This window comes from Artemia sp. Qi Xiang Cuo, chromosome 14 (assembly GCF_049724085.1).
Source record: "Artemia sp. Qi Xiang Cuo chromosome 14, ASM4972408v1, whole genome shotgun sequence".
Taxonomy (NCBI): Eukaryota; Metazoa; Arthropoda; class Branchiopoda; order Anostraca; family Artemiidae; genus Artemia; species Artemia sp. Qi Xiang Cuo.
The window spans coordinates 23400539-23419890 of record NC_142807.1 but is presented as its reverse complement, the minus strand read 5'-3'; the positions used below and the strand labels follow the sequence as shown (position 1 = coordinate 23419890).

The following is a 19352-nucleotide window of genomic DNA, read 5'->3' as shown; positions in this document are numbered from 1 at the left end:
TAATGATAAAGACCATATGCAGCTATGAAGTTTCCGGTAATAACGGACACCAAATTTAAAAATAAGAAGCATGGAGAATAGCAAAAACTAAGCCAGAGACTTATGACAATAGCTAGAGAAGGTGTAGTCGTCTTTTCCGAATCAACAAGTTGTTAATGTGTCATTTTTACAAGGAAAAGTCCTGTCAAATTTAGCTGATTAGTTTTGTGTATTAATTTTCGAAAGTATGGTACTGCCCTAAGAACTTCGTAATTTTAAAACAACCAAACAAAAAATCTTAGAAAATTATGGTTTTCAGAAAGGAATAGACCTAAGATTAGTTTTGATGTCCTTTGTACTTATCATGATTTGGCTTGGTCCAGTGAGTCCAATTGGACCAACTACTAGTAATTGGTATTAATTACTGGTAGTTGTACACATTAACACATTAAACAATTACACATTAATGTTCCCTATCTTTTCAGTGCAAATTACAGCTGTTGGTCAGTCACAAAATTACATGTTTCTTAGGGAACATATACCTTCAAGTTGTTATCAGAGAGAGTTTCCTTTGATGTTTATGATTGGTGGAATGTGATAGTGACTGGCAATTTTTAGCTCTAAATCCAAATAACTACATATATAACTTCAAAGAAATAAGCTGCTGATTTTATTTTATTATTGATTGTATGCTCATCAATTAGTTACTAGTGTTTCACTTGTTTTAGTTTGTTTTTGTGTATATTTGTCTATGTTTTTATTGAATTTACTCGGAAAATAAAAAAAGATGGACTTTAAAGTAGTGAACGTAAAATATAGCACAAATGTTTCGCCTGTGTGAATTTCAATATACCCAAAATATGTTCTAGGAGTGTGAAACGCTGCTTTTCACAAATAGCGATTTTATTTATTCTTTAAATTTTATGCATTAGATATATGTATATTATTTCTTTTAGAATTATCAGTCGTTTGTTTGCTCCAACTTACGGAACACACATCATGGCAAATGTTCACTTCCAATCAGACTATGGCTATGTAATACTTGTTGGAATTGGGTCTGCCTTTATGCTTGTATGGAAATCGCTACAGGTATAGTATAGTGCTTGGATTTGTTTTAGCTCTTGTTGGAAACCAAATCAGGCTTTCTTTTAAGCTGATCACGGTTGCTCAAATAGCTGCTATCTAGTAGACAGTTCATTGTAACCAAATATTAAAAAAAACGTTTTTTTTTTACTGAATTGTTTATCAAATCCATAGAATAGACAACACTCATTCAGAAATAGTTACAGTTAGACCCCGGCGCCAAGCCAGCGGATCGACCGAACGCCGCCAACTAGAGGCCCGGTTGACCGCCGCCGGCGTGCCACTGCCGGCAGAGGCGGTGGCGTTCGGCTGACTTTGAATTAATTTTGCGGCAATTCTTTATTTCGATTTTCCTGATTAGAAATCAAGCAGGGCTTGCACTATCCCCGAATTTTCGGGTATTTCCCCGAAAATCTATGCGTCACCCCGAAAAAAATTTGGTCTCCCAAATCCCCAAAAATCACCCAATCACGGTGCCACTCCTAGCGATTTATCACCTGTGACTTTCCCTGCCAAATATTACTTTGCATACCATAATTCTTCACTACTTTCTTGTTCGTTAATTTTTGTCTTTTTTTTTACTTTGCATAAAAACCAGACAGATGCAATTGCAATATACACAGTTCTTCTTTGACAGAAAAAGTATCATCTTTATGAAATGACATTAAATCATTTCGAATGCAGCTTCCCAATTGCTATTTCTTACATCGTTCGTATTAAAGAATTTTGTTTTTAAGTTGAATAGAACGCATTCACTACTATACAGCTTCAGTTGGATTTTGAAATTGATAGTTGACAGATTGTTTCTACAGCTGAATCGTAAGTTTGCAGAATTTGTTTTCTTTTGCTGGTTTTAGATAAGATTTTCTTAATGTTTAATGCACAATTGTTGAATGCCTGATAGATTAAAGAAAATACAATCTTCTTTCTGAAAAAATTTTACGCCCCCCCCCCCTAAAAAAACAAACACCCTTCTATTGAGACAAAATTTAGCTATAGACTAAGCTATGTGCAAGGTTGGAGAATTAAAGATTGAAACGGAAGTTACCCCAAAAATATGATTCATAAAAAAATTGTTATTGCCTATAGGGGGGGATAAGGGGCTATCATTATTAAATGATAATAATTGAAGCAGGGGTGCCAAAATATAATTGTTTTTTATTTAAAGTGGAGACGGAAGAAAATGATATCAAATTCCCTGGGAAACCATTGAAATATTTTGAGAGACCCAGGGCCCCATATTGGGACTTGTTCATTGTCTTGGGTATTTTGCGATTTCTCATAGGCTACTGGCCTAATTTGGCTTTTGTGTTTGCTCTCTTTTAATTAGATTCTTTGGGTCTTATTGAATGCCACGGCGAATCTATGACTCAGTTTTCCAATAATTTGAGATATTTCTGAATAATTTCGACATTTTTGTTGTTGTCATTGTATCCCGTTACTCATACCCTCAATTTTTTTTTTCAAGGAACACTAAGCTGTTTAACGTTATTTCGCGTGTTTTTTTTTTTAAACCTTATAGCGACCTAGCTAATTATGGTTTTTGTTGTAAAATTTTTTATATTATTTTATCTACACCCATATCAAAAATTCCTTGCTTCCATTCACACTTGCATACAGGACGTCCACGCCCCCCCCCCCTGATTAGTCTTAGTGACTCAAAGGCAGATGCAGTTTTTGAACTTCTCCCCCTTGGATAATCCTGTGACTTCCATTTCCCCAAACACATCCAATCAAAATTTTGAGATAGCCATTTTGTTCAAAGTAGTTGAAAGGTATATCTTTGAGGATGACACTCCCCCCACAGCCCTCAGGGTAGATAAAAAAAATGCAAAAGAAAATTGAATAATTTGAAAATGGTGTATTTTGATTTAGCTCAACTTCCCATTGAACATGTCCTGACAATTTCAATGTAGTGCCCTTAGCCGTTCCTGAGGTATCGCCCTATTGACAAAACTGAAAGCTTGAAGTGAGTAGAGTAGTACCAAAGTATAAGGTACTACTCTACTCCGTAAAGCTCCGTAAACGCCGTAAAGCTCTTTTAAAAAGATACAAGAACTACTTATTTAACACAAAAATTTCGTTTTTAATGGGCACCAAGTAAAAAAAAACCACACGGTATCAGGCAACAGGAAAAAAGCTTTACTGCATACCTTACATTTATAAAACTTTTCTCTTGTGTATTTTCTTTAATGTTTACTCAGATCGGAAGTGGTACAAAACTTTTTACCGAATAATCTTTTACACAATTTGCAATGATGATTTTTTTTCCTTAAGTAAATTATTTTTTTAATGTAAAGCTGAGACGGTATCCTATCAAGGTGGTATCCAGAGGGGGGGGGGGTATTACATTTAAATGATAATATCTCGAATTTTTTTTTGAGGTGGTAATTTTGGGAGCATTTGGAAATATGAGCAAAAATCAAAATGTGTTTAGAAATCAAAGTTTAAACTCAATAACTGATACTAAGTCTCCTAACATTTTGCTTGGATTGAAAGTGACGAACTAGGAAGAAAATTTCAACACCTTCCTGGAGCTACTTCAGTCTGCATATTATTTCATTTAATTACATTTCAAACGGATGAGCTTTTCATTTTTACCTAAGAAAATAGCTGGCACTTCTTCATACCGAATAAGCCATTAAGTGTTTTTTGTTTCATTGAAATTGAAGTGTTCGCATGTGAAGTGTTCACCATGTAGTTTTTAATTTGATAAATTTACTCCTTTTAGATGTAGTTTATAATTTAGTTGATATTAGGTATTTATGAGTTTATAACTTGGAGTGAATCCCCAAAAGAAAAAATGAATAATATCCAAAAGTAATAAAAAAAGCAGCAGTTCAGCATTAGCCGACATGACATATATTCTATAAAGAAGCCAAAAAAACTTAAAAATGTATATTTTTTTTAATTGTTAATTTAAAAACCAGTTTTTAATACAAGGAAGGCTTTTTAGGAATCCAAAAGAGCAAAAACAAAAAAACAAATCAATATCAAAGTCGCCCATTTCAACTGTTTTAAAGGTGACAAAACCGATATTGGCAAAGGGCATTGGGAAAAAATTAAGCTTCTAAGTTCAAACTTATATTCAAAATTTTTACCCAGATAACTGACGAATTTTTTGTTACGGTAGTTGAAGTTTTGTGTGTAGTAATGCTCGATGAAAAAAAGACTAATAATTTTGATAATTGTTTATGTTAAGAATACATAGCTAATAGATACTTCAACTATTATGCAAGGGTTCGGAAATCCCACAGCCATTTTGTTTCTACCAGATTTCTACTTCTCTTGATGAATAACGAAGAAGACCAGTTTCCAGCCAGCAACTACTGAAGTTTTGATCTCATGAATAGGCCCGAATCTGTTGTAAATTTAAGCTGTGATTAATGTTTGCGGTCAACATTGATCGCGCCGGCGGCGCGCCACTGTTTTCTTACCGGTTGCGCGCTGCCGCTGCTGTTTTTGGCCCCGCCGCCGCCGGTCTTCCCTTATCGGCGCGGCGCCGGGGTTTAGTTACAGTACTATTATCCATGTAAAAGTAAAATGTAACAACAAAAGCAATTTATGGGAATTTCGAAAAGAGTTTCAAAACTCTCGAAAACGGCGGTTTGGAACAAAACGTATACTACTGGAATCACCAGGATCTAAAACCCTTAACTGGAGGTTTTCAGCCCTCCATCCTAAAAATTGAAGAAAATTGCTCCTATTTTGGGCAGTAAAGATTTGTATTCTTCTTCTCTTAGCCCCAGTGAAGCGCTGTATTATCATAGAGAGCTTTTTAAAGGCCTGTTTGAAATATACTGCTTATATCTACGTGCTTTTTAGTTTTAACATGATTCCAGTAGTAGCTGCTGCCTAGTAAAAATCAAATAACGGACCATAGCTACCAAAACATTTTACCACCTTTTTGAAGAAGTTGTCTGGGAAGGAACGTTTCCTAATTGGTATTGGTTCGGAAATGTTACACCTTATTAAGATTCCACTGAACTATAATTTATTTTTGTGCTAAGAAATTTCTGTCAATCCTAAAAAAAAAGCCTGGAACCCCTCCAGCATGGAGTTAAATCGATATAAAAGGTTCTCTATAGAAAGTGCCATCTTCAAAAATCCCAGCTTGGAAAACAAGGCATATCTAATTTTGGGATGGAACTGATCTGTCTCCTTTTTTCTTCTTTTGCTTCCCATGGGTAATTGTATAATAAAGGTGGTCGTAGAGAGACAGAGAAGGCCTAGTATGAAGGGTAATTTTAATCTTCGTGCACTTTCGTAAATTGGCACTGGTAGTGCTGTGCTTGAGCGGAATATGGCACCAGAAAGAGCCAAAACTGATGTATACTTTTTTCCCAAGGGATCATGATATAGAATGGCTGGTCGGGGACAGACGGATAAGGATTCATAAAAAAGCTATCATTTATTTTTGTTAGTCGAGACTGAAAGTGCCACGTCTCAGTTTCATATGGCATTGAAAAGGGTCATTTTCGGATGCCATTTCTGGAATTGCATGAATTAGAAAACTGGCTATTCACCAAGAACAGTGAAAATTGAAACTGATAGTTTAGATTGGTTAAGCGGAAACTTTGCGCAACAATTTATATCTTTAAAGGATAAAAAAAAAATCAGGAATTCAGTTTTTAATGTAAAAGGCCTCGATATGCAGCATTATGTAGTAGGGGGTGCCAAATTAAAAAAAAAACTTGGGGGGAAATGAGCATAAAAACAAGCTAAGACATCTAGCAAAAATAGCTGAAGAAGGCGTAGCTTTCTTTTGAAAGTATAGTTGTCTTAAGTAGTCAACAAACTGTCAGTACCGTATTTGAGTTTTCACGGATGGAAAGCGTTTTCAAATTTAACAAATTCGTTTTGCTAATTTGTTTTCACGGCTCAATGTGGTAACACTGACGAAAATATTGTACTGCCCCAAGTTTTGAAACAACCGAAAGAAAAATCTTAGAAAGTGGTGGTTTCATGTATGAGTACGACTAAGGTGAGTCCATGGGACAAAAAAATGTTTTTGTTTTGATGTCCTTGGTACTTTAAGGAAGGTAATAAGTAGCATTGTTGAACCGTATGCTTGGTCTTTTCATCCAAATTTGTGCACTTCGGGTTATTTTTGTACCTCTCCTTAATAAATTCCTGCTTATGTCTCTGAGTGTTGACTGTTTGTTCTAAATCCTTGTTTGCCTCGACAAGCTCATAGGGAAATAATTTAAACTTGTATCAAAAGTAATTTAAGCCCACTCCCCCCGCCTTCACCCTTACCCTGTAGTATAATTATATTTCTCTTTCAGGTTGGAAAAATGAGAAGGAAGTTCAAAATCAACTATCCAGTAATGTATAGTGCCGATAATGAATTGTTCAACTGTTACCAAAGAGCCCATCAGAATACGTAATTGACCCTCTCTAAATTTTTTCTTATATTTCATTGGAATATTATAGCTACAACAATTCCTAAACCATAGACGCAAGGACAAAGCTAAAGAATGTAGGAAAACAAAGGGTATCAGATCTCTGAACTGGCGTTAAAAACAGCTAGTAACAGACGAGTTTCAACTTTTAGCCCCATTCACAATACGATTTTACTAATACCAAGGTTTGGCTAGCGACAATCTAAGCCAATCAAATTTTTCACAGGATTTTCTAATTGGCTGAAAAATTCTATGAAAAATTTTTATTGGCCCAAATTAGCGTAGCAAAATCTCGGTATTAGTAAAATCGCATTATGAATAGACCTTTTATCATTTATAAAACGTTTCCGAAATAGGGGATGCTTGAGTAAACGTTATTGAGGCATTAAAAAAACATAGAAAATACAAAATAATTAAGAAACCAAGAAACAAGGGGAATTTTAAGCCAGTTGAAAAAAGAAGTGAACCGAAAAGACAAAGCCGATATTTCGACAAGGACCTCCGATAAGCCGTCCTTAGTGCTCAACACACACACACACAGACAAAAAAAACGCTAACCTTTTGAAGTGAACTCTAACGGGACAGAGGAAACCCTGACAAAAAAAAGAAGAAAAAGACAAGAACAAATGAAAGACTATTTAAAAATTAGATTGGGCAAGAACTCTGTTCCCTAGCGATTAATGCAAACTGTCTACTGAACTGATTGTGTTATTGCCGTCAATTGATCTTGGTTTAAAATGAGAAGGAATAATTGCTGATATTCTTCGCGTTAAAATACCGTAAATTGGGTTTATCGAAATATCCCCAGTATGTCTATTTAAAGCCAGGTCTTTGTATGTCTATTTTTAATTTCAATTGCTTCCCTAAAAGATCGGGGTAAACCATTTATGTGGGAACTAAAGTTGCCTAAAAAAAAACTTTTGATCTTGATATTCAAAAGCTTGGAGTGCCAGAGCAGAGTCAAATTCTTCTTTTCTGCTCTTGGACTTTAGATATTTGTTTATTGAAAGCTTTTGTTTGTGTAGTCTTTCCCTCAAACGTTGACGGGTTCTGCCAATCTGGAATTTCCCAAAGGAACAAGGGACTCTGTAAAAGCCACTACCAAGTACAGAATAAGTTTTATCTTTCCCAGAACTGTTATAAAACCTTTTGTTCATTCTTGAAGGCGACGGAGAGATTATGTTGGTTTCAAATTTTTCCAAGCTTATCATTGAGTCTAGGAATATAAGGTTAAACAGTAAATTGTTATTTTCACTTGTAATATTGATTAAAGAATGGGGGACCTGATTTACAATATTTTAATACAAAAGGAATCGATTATTATTCGATTTTAGATATGCCTGGAAGGCTGTTTTCTTTTTTCATATAAATTATTTCTTCGAATATTGCAATTGTCAAAAACAGAGCCAGTTGTGGCAATTTGGAAATTTTCTAAAAAACATAACCCCTTTTTTCGGTTTTCCGAATCGTCTGATTTGAATGAAAACTCGTGTTCAGTTAGCAAATGAAACAGTTATGTATGACAAATTATGAAGTTACCATGTACATTTCCACTAATGTTTTAGTTCCAAAGGTTCTTACTTCTTCATCGAGATATTAAAATTTTGTAGATTTTGCTTATAATTAGTCTTTTTTTCGTACTACAGTCTTTTTTGCGTTTTTATATTTGTCCAGCCCTCATACCCAAGATAAACCTATGCTTACGTGCCTAAGCAGTTTTCCCTTTTATAAGTATAAGTATATAAGTTTCTATTTGAAAATATAATTCCTAACTTGAGAAGTGTGGTTCATTATAAGAAGTTTAAGAATATAACATATTAGTCTCATTAAAAGTTGTAAAAAACGGTCAAGAAAATGTTGACAAAAGAATGTTTCTTTTTTCAAGGCTTGAAGTATATCCTCAATTTTTGTTTATGCTCCTTGTTGGCGGAATTCAATATCCGCTACTGAGTGCCACAGCAGGAGCTGTTTGGATTGCTGGAAGAATTGCATACGCTAAAGGATATTATACTGGAGGTAATATTTAATTTTTCATGTATTTATCCCTCTTGGGAGGAGATTCTGAGAAATAAAGTAATTCAGGGTGTATTTAACCCTGAAGCTTTTGATGTATAATTATATATATATATATATATATATATATATATATATATATATATATATATATATATATATATATATATATATATATATATATATATATATATATATATATATATATATATATATATATATATATATATATATATATATATATATATATATATATATATATATATATATATATATATATATATATATATATATATATAATATGTACAGTCGTATTGTATTCTTCAACGCCTCATGCAATTTCCACATGATTAGCAAACACAATTTTTTTTTCTGTAGATATTTCATCTACTAAAAGCCTGTATCGCTCACTCTGGTTTCATGATTTTCAGTGCACGCATATCTAATTATTTATATAGTTAGCTTATAGTTGTTCGCACTGTTTGTGCTTATTGTCGATTAAATAAATCTAGATTGCTGTTTCTTCGATCTCGAAGACCCAGATTCCCGATACGGTATGTTCTCGTCGATTACTAAGACTTGTTTTCATTCATTGCCTTTTTTTTCTTTGTAACACTGAGGTGATCTCCCTAATATGCGTGCGTATTTTAAGTCCTTTAATACCACTGACAAAAGAAACAACAAAAAGGAAAATGGCAGACTAGAAAGAAAGAAAACTATTTAGACTTAAACTAATTACAAAACTTAGTGATACACAGCTGGCACGCACCTGATTTCAAATTCTAATATATTTAACTGGTAATTTTAGCTTAAAATAAAGTTCTTCTCTAATATCTCATAGTATTAAATATCTAATCAATCTTAGAAAATATTTTTTATCTGTTGTAAGTATATATAGTTCATTCTGCTGTGTTTAATTTTTTCTGTCCGTCATTTCGAGCCATGTACTCTGTTATGGTTAAATCCCTGATTGTTATGTCTGGGTTATTATCTATGAATAAAGTAGGAATATATTATGCTGAAGGTAATAATTAATCTTCTTAGATCGATCGATATTCTTCAGTTCCACAAGTTATACACTAGTGTTCTGAAGGGACAAACTAAAGGGGCCAATTATCCCGTGTTTTTTCCCCCGGATTTTGAAAAATACCTTCATTTTTGGTATTTTCATTTCAAATGCTATTTTTGTACTTTCGTTGAAAAAAAAATTCGGAAAAACAACAAAATAATCCATATCATTATTTATCATCCATCAAATATTCATTGAACATCTCAATCATTTATTGAGCACATTATATTTCAAGTATCCCCTGCTAAATGGTTTTTTTTTTTTTTTTTTCTTTTTTTTTCTTTTTTTTTTACAACAATTACACCTTATTTCAAATCACGAGATTCCAGTTGTCCATTGAGCAAGTCACATCTCAGCTATCCGTTTCTGTTTTTTTTTTTTTTTTTTTTTTTTCTTTCGCCCGTTTTCTTGCACAAGCCATAACCTGTCTCGAATCAAAACATCTCAATAATCCATTGAACACATTACATCTGAATTACCCACTACTGATTATATAGTACTCCGTCTGTTTTGTACACAAATCCCTCAAAATGTGTTTAATATTCAGTCACCCTTAATAATAATTTCTAATTTTAGATCCCCAAAAGCGAATGCAAGGTGGTTTCAACTACATCGGTCTGATCACTCTTTTGGGAACGACCAGTGCATTTGCCTTTCGACTTTTGAACTGGGTTTAAATGCTCATTATTCTTGATGAATGTTGGACTTGTGGCCATTGTGATTGTGATGTACCTTTCTTTTTCATGGTAGAATAAAATTTTACTTGTTGCGTATTTCTGTCTTTTATAGCAAGAAAATTGCGTTTTGTAGTATTCACTCAAAAAGATTAAGCAATTCGAATAAGGACCATAGAAATATCAAATTTTCTAATGGACGCTGAAGTATTTCACAATTTGTGTAAACATCTAATTAATGACTTTTTTTCATCATTGTGCATCATTTATCATCCATCAACATATTTATTAAACATCTCAATCATCCAGTGAGCAAATCATACCTCAAGTATCCTTTGCTAAGTATGTTTTGTTTCGCATTGTTTTTTACACCAAGGACCAGGGGCGTCCTGAGGCTCATTTTATTTGGGGGCGATCTGCCGAAATCAAGAATTTTGCTAAATTTCGGCCGAAATTATCGCCTTCGGCGAAAATTTTACCGAAAAACGTTGGGGGGGGGGGGGGGGGGAGGCGTGCCCGCCACCCCCCACGGAACGCCCCTGCCAAGGACACCTCATTGCAAATCACGAAATTCAAATTGTCCATTCATTGAGCGAGTCACATCTCAGCTGCTCGTTTCTGAATTTTTCTTCTTTTTTTGCCCCTTTCATGCACAAACCATAACCTGTCTCAAATCAAAACATCTCAATAATCCACTGATAAAATTTTTTCTCAAATATCAAACTGATTAGATAGTACTCGGTCCGTTTTGTACACAAATCCCTCAAAAATGCGTTTAACGTTCAGTCAGCCTTAATAATAATTTCTAATTTTAGATCCCGAAAAGCGATTGCAAGGTGGTTTACACTACATAGGTCAGCTCGCTCTTCTGGGAACGACCAGTGCATTTGCCTTTCGACTTTTGAACTGGGTTTAAATTCTCATTATTCTTGATGAATTTTTGACTTGTGGCCACTGTGATTGTGATGTACCTTTCTTTTTCATGGTAGAATAAAATTTTAGTTGTTGCATATTTCTGTCTTTTATAGAAAGAAAAATGTGTTTGTAGTATTCACTCGGAAAGGTCCATTGATTCGAACAAGAATCTTAGAAATACCAAATTTTTAACAGGATGCTGAAGTATTTCATAATTAGTGTAAACTGAAGATATAATTGCTATATAAAGCGCAAAGAGAATGAGAAACTGAAATGAAGGGAAAAGCAAGATTATCTATATATAGTAAAAACAACCAGAGCCATCTAATGTTACCCAGTACAATAGCGCCAGTTGAAGGGGGGGGGGGCCACTGCTCAGATCTTTTACCCTTTCCCCTAGATTTTGAAAAATAACTTTTATGGAGTATTTTCATTGAAAAGACTGAAAAAGACAAATCTGCCTCCCCTACCCTGGATATTGAAAAATATATTCCCCCCATGGGCGTAGGCAGCATACTGTCTAGGGGGGGGGGGGCAGTCGTTAGTGTGTTGGAGGGCCTTTTAGAAACTGCTTTGACAACCAGCTGCTTTTTAAGCCATATATACTGTAAATTTGAAGGTCTAGGGGGGGGGCCGCTGCCCCCCTCCCTACGCTCATGATTCCCCCCCCCCCTAAATTCTAATGAATTAGCGCCACTGACCCAATATTTTAATAAACTAAATATGAGCTTATTCTGAATGTTTCTGATTCGGCTGTGTAACCTTATGCACCATTAGTTGTTTATTCCTGTTAAACCGGTATTAAAACGTCAATGTTTTATCTCAACAGCTTCCTCTTCATTGGGTTTTGAGTGAAAACAAGCAGGTAAGTTAATTCTAAATTGCACAATTCAGATCCTGGCCACTTTAACAAAAATCGCCTATATCGGTAAAAGTAGATTTGAGAGCCCTTTCGGACGTTTGTCACATGGAATAGTAATGTGTGACAATCTCCACATGATAATTTTATTTTGTGAAGATAGTTGGGAACAATGCCAGGCTGCTGTCATGTAAGCCACGTGCTGGTAACCTTGGGCTCCTAAGATTGTTGAACTTCCTTTAAGTCGCGTGTGTGCTTTTTCAGTGCTTATATAGAAGCCTACGCCCCTGTTTGTTAATTAGTCGTCCATCACATCAAAATGGAAATCAACAATTATAGACTTTTCCCAAAAGAAACAGTTGGTTGAACATACTTCTGAACCCTACTATAATAAAAAAGATAAGGAAATTTCGGACACTCAGTCCCAAAGAAGTTTCAACTGACTATATAAAGGCCAAAGTGAAATAAATATAGGGGTATTAATGGTGATTTGGAATTCCTTCTGGGGGTGACATCTGCTCATTAACAGGATGAAAGAAAGTTTATTTAATTTTCCAAGCATAGTATTAATTTTCCTATATATTAGTAGTTCATTCAAGAACCATACTTGACTTCTGATATTATTGTATCGTACAATATGCTAATTTTGGCGTGCAGCCTTATCTTGTTATGCTTTCAAACTTTTCCAACTATGAAAAAACACCTTTGGCTATTCCACCTGTAACATCTTCACAGCACCCATTTTCTTCAGTAATAATACTACCAAGCTAAGTTTATGATGGAGCTTCATCTATGAGTGGCCAGTGCTTTTTCAGTGTTTATATAGAAGTCAACGCCCCTGTTTGTTAATTAGTTGTCCATCATGTCAAAAAGGAAATCAACAACTGTAGAATTTTCCAAAAAGAAACGGTTGATAGCAGACCTTGGTTGGGTTGATACTAATCTAACTTGGAATGGGAAGCAATTAAAATACTTAGGAAGGCAAGTTTATGATGGAGCTTCATCTATGAGTGGCCAGTGCTTTTTCAGTGTTTATATAGAAGTCAACGCCCCTGTTTGTTAATTAGTTGTCCATCATGTCAAAAAGGAAATCAACAACTGTAGAATTTTCCAAAAAGAAACGGTTGATAGCAGACCTTGGTTGGGTTGATACTAATCTAACTTGGAATGGGAAGCAATTAAAATACTTAGGAAGGCAAGTTTATGATGGAGCTTCATCTATGAGTGGCCAGTGCTTTTTCAGTGTTTATATAGAAGTCAACGCCCCTGTTTGTTAATTAGTTGTCCATCATGTCAAAAAGGAAATCAACAACTGTAGACTTTTCCAAAAAGAAACGGTTGATAGCAGACCTTGGTTGGGTTGATACTAATCTAACTTGGAATGGGAAGCAATTAAAATACTTAGGGAGGCAAGTTTATGATGGAGCCTCATCTATGAGTGGGCAGTTTCAAGGTTGTGCTGCTTAGCTGCTATAGGCCTACTCTGTTTAGTCTTTCCCCATCTTTACTGTGCAAGTCACTCCTTAAATTAGCCCTGTGTCATTTGTGCAATATACCTGTCATAAGAAATTGTCTTGGAACTTTGAAAGAGCTAATTAATTTCTTTAGAATTTCACCTAAACGCTCTGCAATTTTTAAACAAATTGCTCAAGAAATTAATGTTATCACAGGGACAAAAAGAATAAGATTGAATAATTTTTGCGAGACTAGATGGGTGGATCACTTAAAAGCCATCATTTTGTTTAAAGAAATGTTCATTATTATCTGTAAGGCTCTTGGGGAAATTCAAGAACATCCTGATTCAGATTTTGAATCTTCAAGCAAAGCTTTCTTTGCTATCTGCTCTTGAGAGATGCAGTTTTTTGCAGCTATGGTTACTGTCAGTGAAATGTTTAGTCTGTCACACAATTTGTCGACATCTTTGTGATCTGAAACTATAGATCTTGTATACTTTCTCAAATACGCTGATGATCTTAAGAGCAAAGTTAGAGGTATGAGAGAGAGGAGTGAAGCTACATTTCATCTATTTTTACTGAAGGGACTGAACTGGGTCATGATTCTGAAATTAGCAATAGTGCCTAAATGAGCTCCAAAACAAACGTATAGGAATAATTACTTAACAGCATCAGAGGATCCTGAAATGTATTCCCAACTTTATGTCTTAATCCCATGTATGGACTACATTTTGAAGCAGCTGCACCAGCGGTCCTTAGTGACAGAAAGTTGCTAGAGTCACTGCAATACCTACTTCTTCAGCACTGTATTTCCCTCGGCAAAGAAAAAAAGGATACATCGGATACTCTGACTAATTTTTGGTATCTTGATGTAGACAGCTATAGGGGATTTTATTTCAACTAATATTTCTTTTAATTTTATTTCAACTAATATTTTACCATTTTAAAATTATAAATAGCTGTACTATAATACACATTATCGTTCTGATAATAAGAGACCTAAGCCAGACAGACCGCCTTTTAAACCAGGAAACACAGCTATACACAAAACAAAATAATATTCAATTTTTTTTCTGCCAGCCTCTTCACGCTTTTGTGCTCTGAAAATTGAAAGGCGTCGTAAAATATGTAAAATACGTGAAATAGCGGTAAAATACGTAAGTTACGTAAAATACCAATTTTATGGTGGTCCGTAAAATTACGGTAAAATACGTAATATACCGAATTTTACCGTGACCAATTTTACCAATTACAACAATAAATAGCTACAAGTCTAACTTTCCCAGTTTTTACCTAACTTAACTGGTTTTTCTTGTCTTCTACTTTTCTTTTTTTGTGTGTGGGGGGATCTTCGTATTTTTCTTTTAGAAGATTTTCCCCTCTGCACTCAGGTAAAGACTTAGGCAGCTTTCTTCGTCATTGTAACCGTGAAACCAAGTTTTTTTTTTCAAATCAAAGTAAAGAGCGGCATTAAAACTGAAAGCAAATATACATTATTTTATACATAACGGAAATTATCTTCAGCTTCCTAATCCTTGTGCTAAAGTTTGAGTTTTGTTCCTAACACTTCAAGAACGAATACTCCATCACAAGGGCAATTAGAATGAGAAAGCATTTTCACAATGCCTCGAGAATAAAAGGCTCGTAGATGTGCATTTCCTTTCAACAGTAAAATATTCCATACTTTGAACTAATTTTGAAAGGCAACAGTTGAATTACCCATTAGCTATATCTGTTGAACTCAAAGTTGCTTCAGTAAATCACTAGTAAAAATTCAGCGGAAAGAGCAGGGTATTGAGGAGGGATTGACATTATAAGTTTTAATGTCGCTCTTTACTTTTATTTTCGTTTCAATTCGACGCCATTTTTGAGGCGTTTCAGACCATTTTTTGAAATTCCCATAAATTCCTTTTTGCGACAAACTTTTACCATTAAGATTAATCGAATAATAACTATTATTCCTGAATCAGTTGCAAATGGCAATATTTTCTCACTAAACAGTTTTTGAAACGTTTTTAAATTTTTGGTTACTATGGGCCGTGGTCTGTTCTTTACTAGGTTGCAGCTGTGGCTGCAACTATGATTAAAAAAAAAGGATCATGAATAAAGGAATCAGTTCATTCCATTTTCTGAATCATCTTCTAACATTAAAACTGTCAGATATTTTTTGTTATTTCAAATTTATATTTTCTGCTACATAGATTTTTGCCAGGTTTTTTTCAACTTCAAATATTTACATTAGACGAGTGGATTGCACTACTAGACTTGCAATCCTACGTCCTTCAGAACGAGAGTTCGAATCCTGGTGTCGCCGAATCTTTGGCTTGGGGGGAGGGTCAATGGTGTGACTCCGCAAGCTCAGTCGCCGTGAGTCTGGATAGGTTGCGGTCAAATAAATTCCCACAAAACACTAAATTTCAGACGCCAGCTAATGCAAAACGCCTAGTCCTGCTGCAAGTAAAGGTCCAGCAATGCTGTGTAAGCGTCATGACAATCAAGTTCAAATATTATTTGCTAAGATCAACAATCTTGCTGGATCCAAGCTTATTGCTATAAAAAAAGTTATGTCATGAAATGTAATGTTGTGCATGGGTCTGGTTGCATATAAATTTGCCACGGAACATGCTTTTACCAACTAATTTTTTAAGTTCCGCTTCACGTTATTTGTTCAATTAAATCTATTTTTTGTCCTTGATTAGTAGCAAACCCATGCATTCTTAGCTTCTGGTGTGCTGCAGATTAATTTACTGCTTATAATTTGAATAAATTATTGTACTACTATTCGAAAAAAGTCGCATATAATTGACAGAAAAAGAACATACAACTGAATAGTATAAATACTGCAGAGTAGTTTTCGAAAATTTTGCGAGTTCAATGACCTCCATATTTTAGGAAATCCAAATTTTTAAAAATCCGAAACTGCAGTTTCAACGTATGGCAACCAAGCATAAACTCATTTGGTACTAAATAGCATATTGTCTCATACAATATTAGACAATAAACGCCTGTTGATTGACGAGTAGCACAACTCAATTAAATGAATTATTGGACAAGAAATAGAAGCACAAAATAAAGCTTTCAAAGATTAAGTAACCAGAACATCATTATGGCAGTTTGCTTCCAACTTGTCTTCCAGATTGAAAAGGCGACTGATGTACTAAGACGATCGTTCTTCCAATGATAAAAATTGGTAAAATCTGAATCTAATCTGAAACCTTGAGATGAGCACATCTCAACTGAAATTAATACTGAACAAGATATAGAAGCACAAAACGAAGCTTTCAACGAACATGGAGCCAGAACATCTTCATAGAAGCTTACTCCCAACTTGTCTCCGAGCTTGAAAAGTGACTGACATACTAAGACGATCGTTCTTTCGATGATAAAAATCGTTGAAGTCCAATCTGAAACTTAGCTGTTGCAAACTTGGATCTGGCTGTGATGACAGGGATAGCAAAAAGTCCTGAACTTTGTCCTAAAAAAATTGGAACGGTATTAGTTGTAAAGGCAGAAGTGGGTAGAGTCGCTGGCAGAGGGGAAAAACGGGCTATTGCAGAGGGATTTCGAGACCCGGTATCGATTTAACGTATTGTTATGACAAAGACGAAACAGCAAGTTGGACATTATTGTGATTTTACAGGAGATCAAGGTGTTGGACACTTATCCCAGAGACTATTTTCTTCAGACTTTGAAAGCAAATTTCCGCCGCTATTGAAAGCATTACTGGCTAGTTGTTTTCAGTGCCAGATTCAAATTGTTACTCTCATAGGTTTGGAAGAAAACTAGTGAATCTGGTTGTTTTCTCTATTTTATAATCAATAACTTCACGAAATAAATAATATTTTTGAAAACTGCACGTAGCCATGACCCAAAGTCATACCTGCGTTGTCATGCCAGTCTATTGATGCAAGTTGAATAGGACGATGAAAGCATTGTCAATTTTAAATAATGATACTAGCGATAGTTTTTGCCGGAAGGTCTTCTAAACCATTAGCGCTTTTTTCGTTCTTTGCTTCATTTAGTTTTTTTTTCTATATAACCCCATCCTCTTTTACATTTCTGTAGACGAGATTTGAATAAAATAATCTTTTTCTAGAAAATATACCCTTTGCTCCAAAAAAAAATGAAAATATGGTAAGTTTTGAAAAACGCAACCTTTGGTCTTTGTCATAATCATATATAAATTAGAAAATATATATTTTTAACTTAACTTTTTTTTGTTCATTAATCCTTGTAAGTTTATTTACACTTCTAACTTGTAAGTTCATTTAGAATATGATGCTTACTCTCCAAGCTTAGTGAAATAGCCCGAAGCAAGACATTACCAAGAAGTGGCTCGGTCTTGTAGTTTACCGCAGTAGTGAGATTTTTCAGGTTTGAAGGATTTGAGACCACCTCACTGCGGTATCAATATCTCGTCATTGGAAATATTTGATTGGAAACCTCCGAGTTTTCAATCTAGTGACATCAAGAAGTACCCTGTTTGTTTCACCAAGCAATACAGGTCTTGAGATATAAACCCGTTTTTATCAACCACAAACGTTCTTCTCAACTCGGGCTAGCGCTCTATCACTAGTTTTATATTTTCTTGTTATAGAAATTTACAGAAATTACAATACTGTTTACGGGTATTTTCATTTAATTTTTTTCGTATTTCATTTGGAAAGTCGCGAACGATAAAAATGACCCCCTTAGATAAAAAAAACCTTCTTATAAATTCGGGAAATGATTCCCTAGCTTGGGGAGTTGAACTTTCAAAAAAAAAGAAGCTTGAAACAGTACGAAACAGATTATTAATAATAGATTTTTAGCACTGAAATCCAGTTAAGCTCAAAACTATGAGATTCAGCCTTCTTTTGCAAAAGCCAAACCTGCCATACAAAACTTACCTTCCAAGTTGCATGTAAAATTCATGTAAAATTAGTTACCAAAAGTTTTTGCTTTTAGTAATTTTAGTGTAGTTGTTACATCGGATTCAATAAACTGAACTCAACTGAAACAATACAATATGCATAGTTTTAAAATCTGCTACAGAATTTGAAATTTAACTGAGTGAGATGACACTAAAATAAATATGAATAAAATGAATCAAAAGCTCAAGTGCACGTTTTGGTCTTGTCCAACGGCCGCATGCTTGAAGTCCACTTTTCGTCTAGTGCCTTCATATTTGCACTCACCTGATGTCTGGAAAAGTTCCTAGTGTCCCCCTTCTATCCTATGGCCACATATGTGGACTCTATATCCTCCTCTTGTCCTGTACCATGAATTTGAACATCCCTAGCACATGCCAGTAATTTTTCGCAGTCGTCTTTTCCAGTTACCTCTTAACAGTAACTCTGTCTAGTAACTCCAGAAGCTGTCAACATAAAAACACAAATGCCTTTTGGACTTAATTGTTGATCCAAGGCCCCAGACAGTATTAAAATATTATCGACTGTATTAATTTAGAAAAAAATTTGTGTATTGTCAGCAGCTGCTCTCCATGTACTTTGTTTGGATGGTTTTAGTTCGGGTTATGTTTGTGTCTCTGTCATCTTTGCGAATTTATAGATTAGTATCCTAAGCGAAAATATATAGACTGAATAGATTTTGTTCCTTCCATAAATTTGTCATTATACTGTTGCAAAATATTGAAAATATTAGCCCTAAGCGAACTCACTACCAGTTACAGATTATTTTGAAAGATTTCCTATTTCCTTACTATAATCGATGACTGCCAATTCATATTTAATGCAATTTCACGCTTTGCAGCAAATAATAACATAAACTTTTTTTTTGTTAAGCCCCCTCTTCATTCGTCTTTTTAGGCGAAGTTGGTCGTTATTTGGATAACCGCGTTGACGAATAAATTAAAAAGGGATAAAATATTTATGATTTATAAAGATTTATATTAATAAGAAT

General features: G+C 34.6%; 2 protein-coding genes across 3 annotated transcripts in view; one reads left to right on the top strand and one right to left on the bottom strand.

The window, feature by feature from the left end:
• Positions 1–11235, top strand: part of LOC148944281 (glutathione S-transferase 3, mitochondrial-like) — a 29276-nt gene extending 18041 nt beyond the window's left edge. The window contains exons 2-5 of one of the 2 annotated variants that reach the window (XM_089100206.1): positions 936–1068; positions 6351–6448; positions 8353–8483; positions 11039–11235. In XM_089100206.1, the coding sequence (XP_088956332.1) occupies positions 936–1068; positions 6351–6448; positions 8353–8483; positions 11039–11139 (463 nt within the window). In that variant the 3' untranslated portion in view covers positions 11140–11235. Of the gene's footprint in view, positions 1–935; positions 1069–6350; positions 6449–8352; positions 8484–10125; positions 10323–11038 lie in introns of those variants that run through there. The other variant, XM_089100205.1, reaches the window with a different exon arrangement.
• Positions 11236–16220: 4985 nt separating this feature from the next.
• LOC148944280 (gamma-tubulin complex component 3 homolog) overlaps positions 16221–19352 on the bottom strand; it is a 90312-nt gene continuing 87180 nt past the window's right edge. Inside the window, exon 15 of the mRNA XM_089099780.1 lies at positions 16221–16926. Within this exon, the coding sequence (XP_088955906.1) occupies positions 16759–16926 (168 nt within the window). The 3' untranslated portion in view covers positions 16221–16758. The remainder of the gene's footprint in view (positions 16927–19352) is intronic.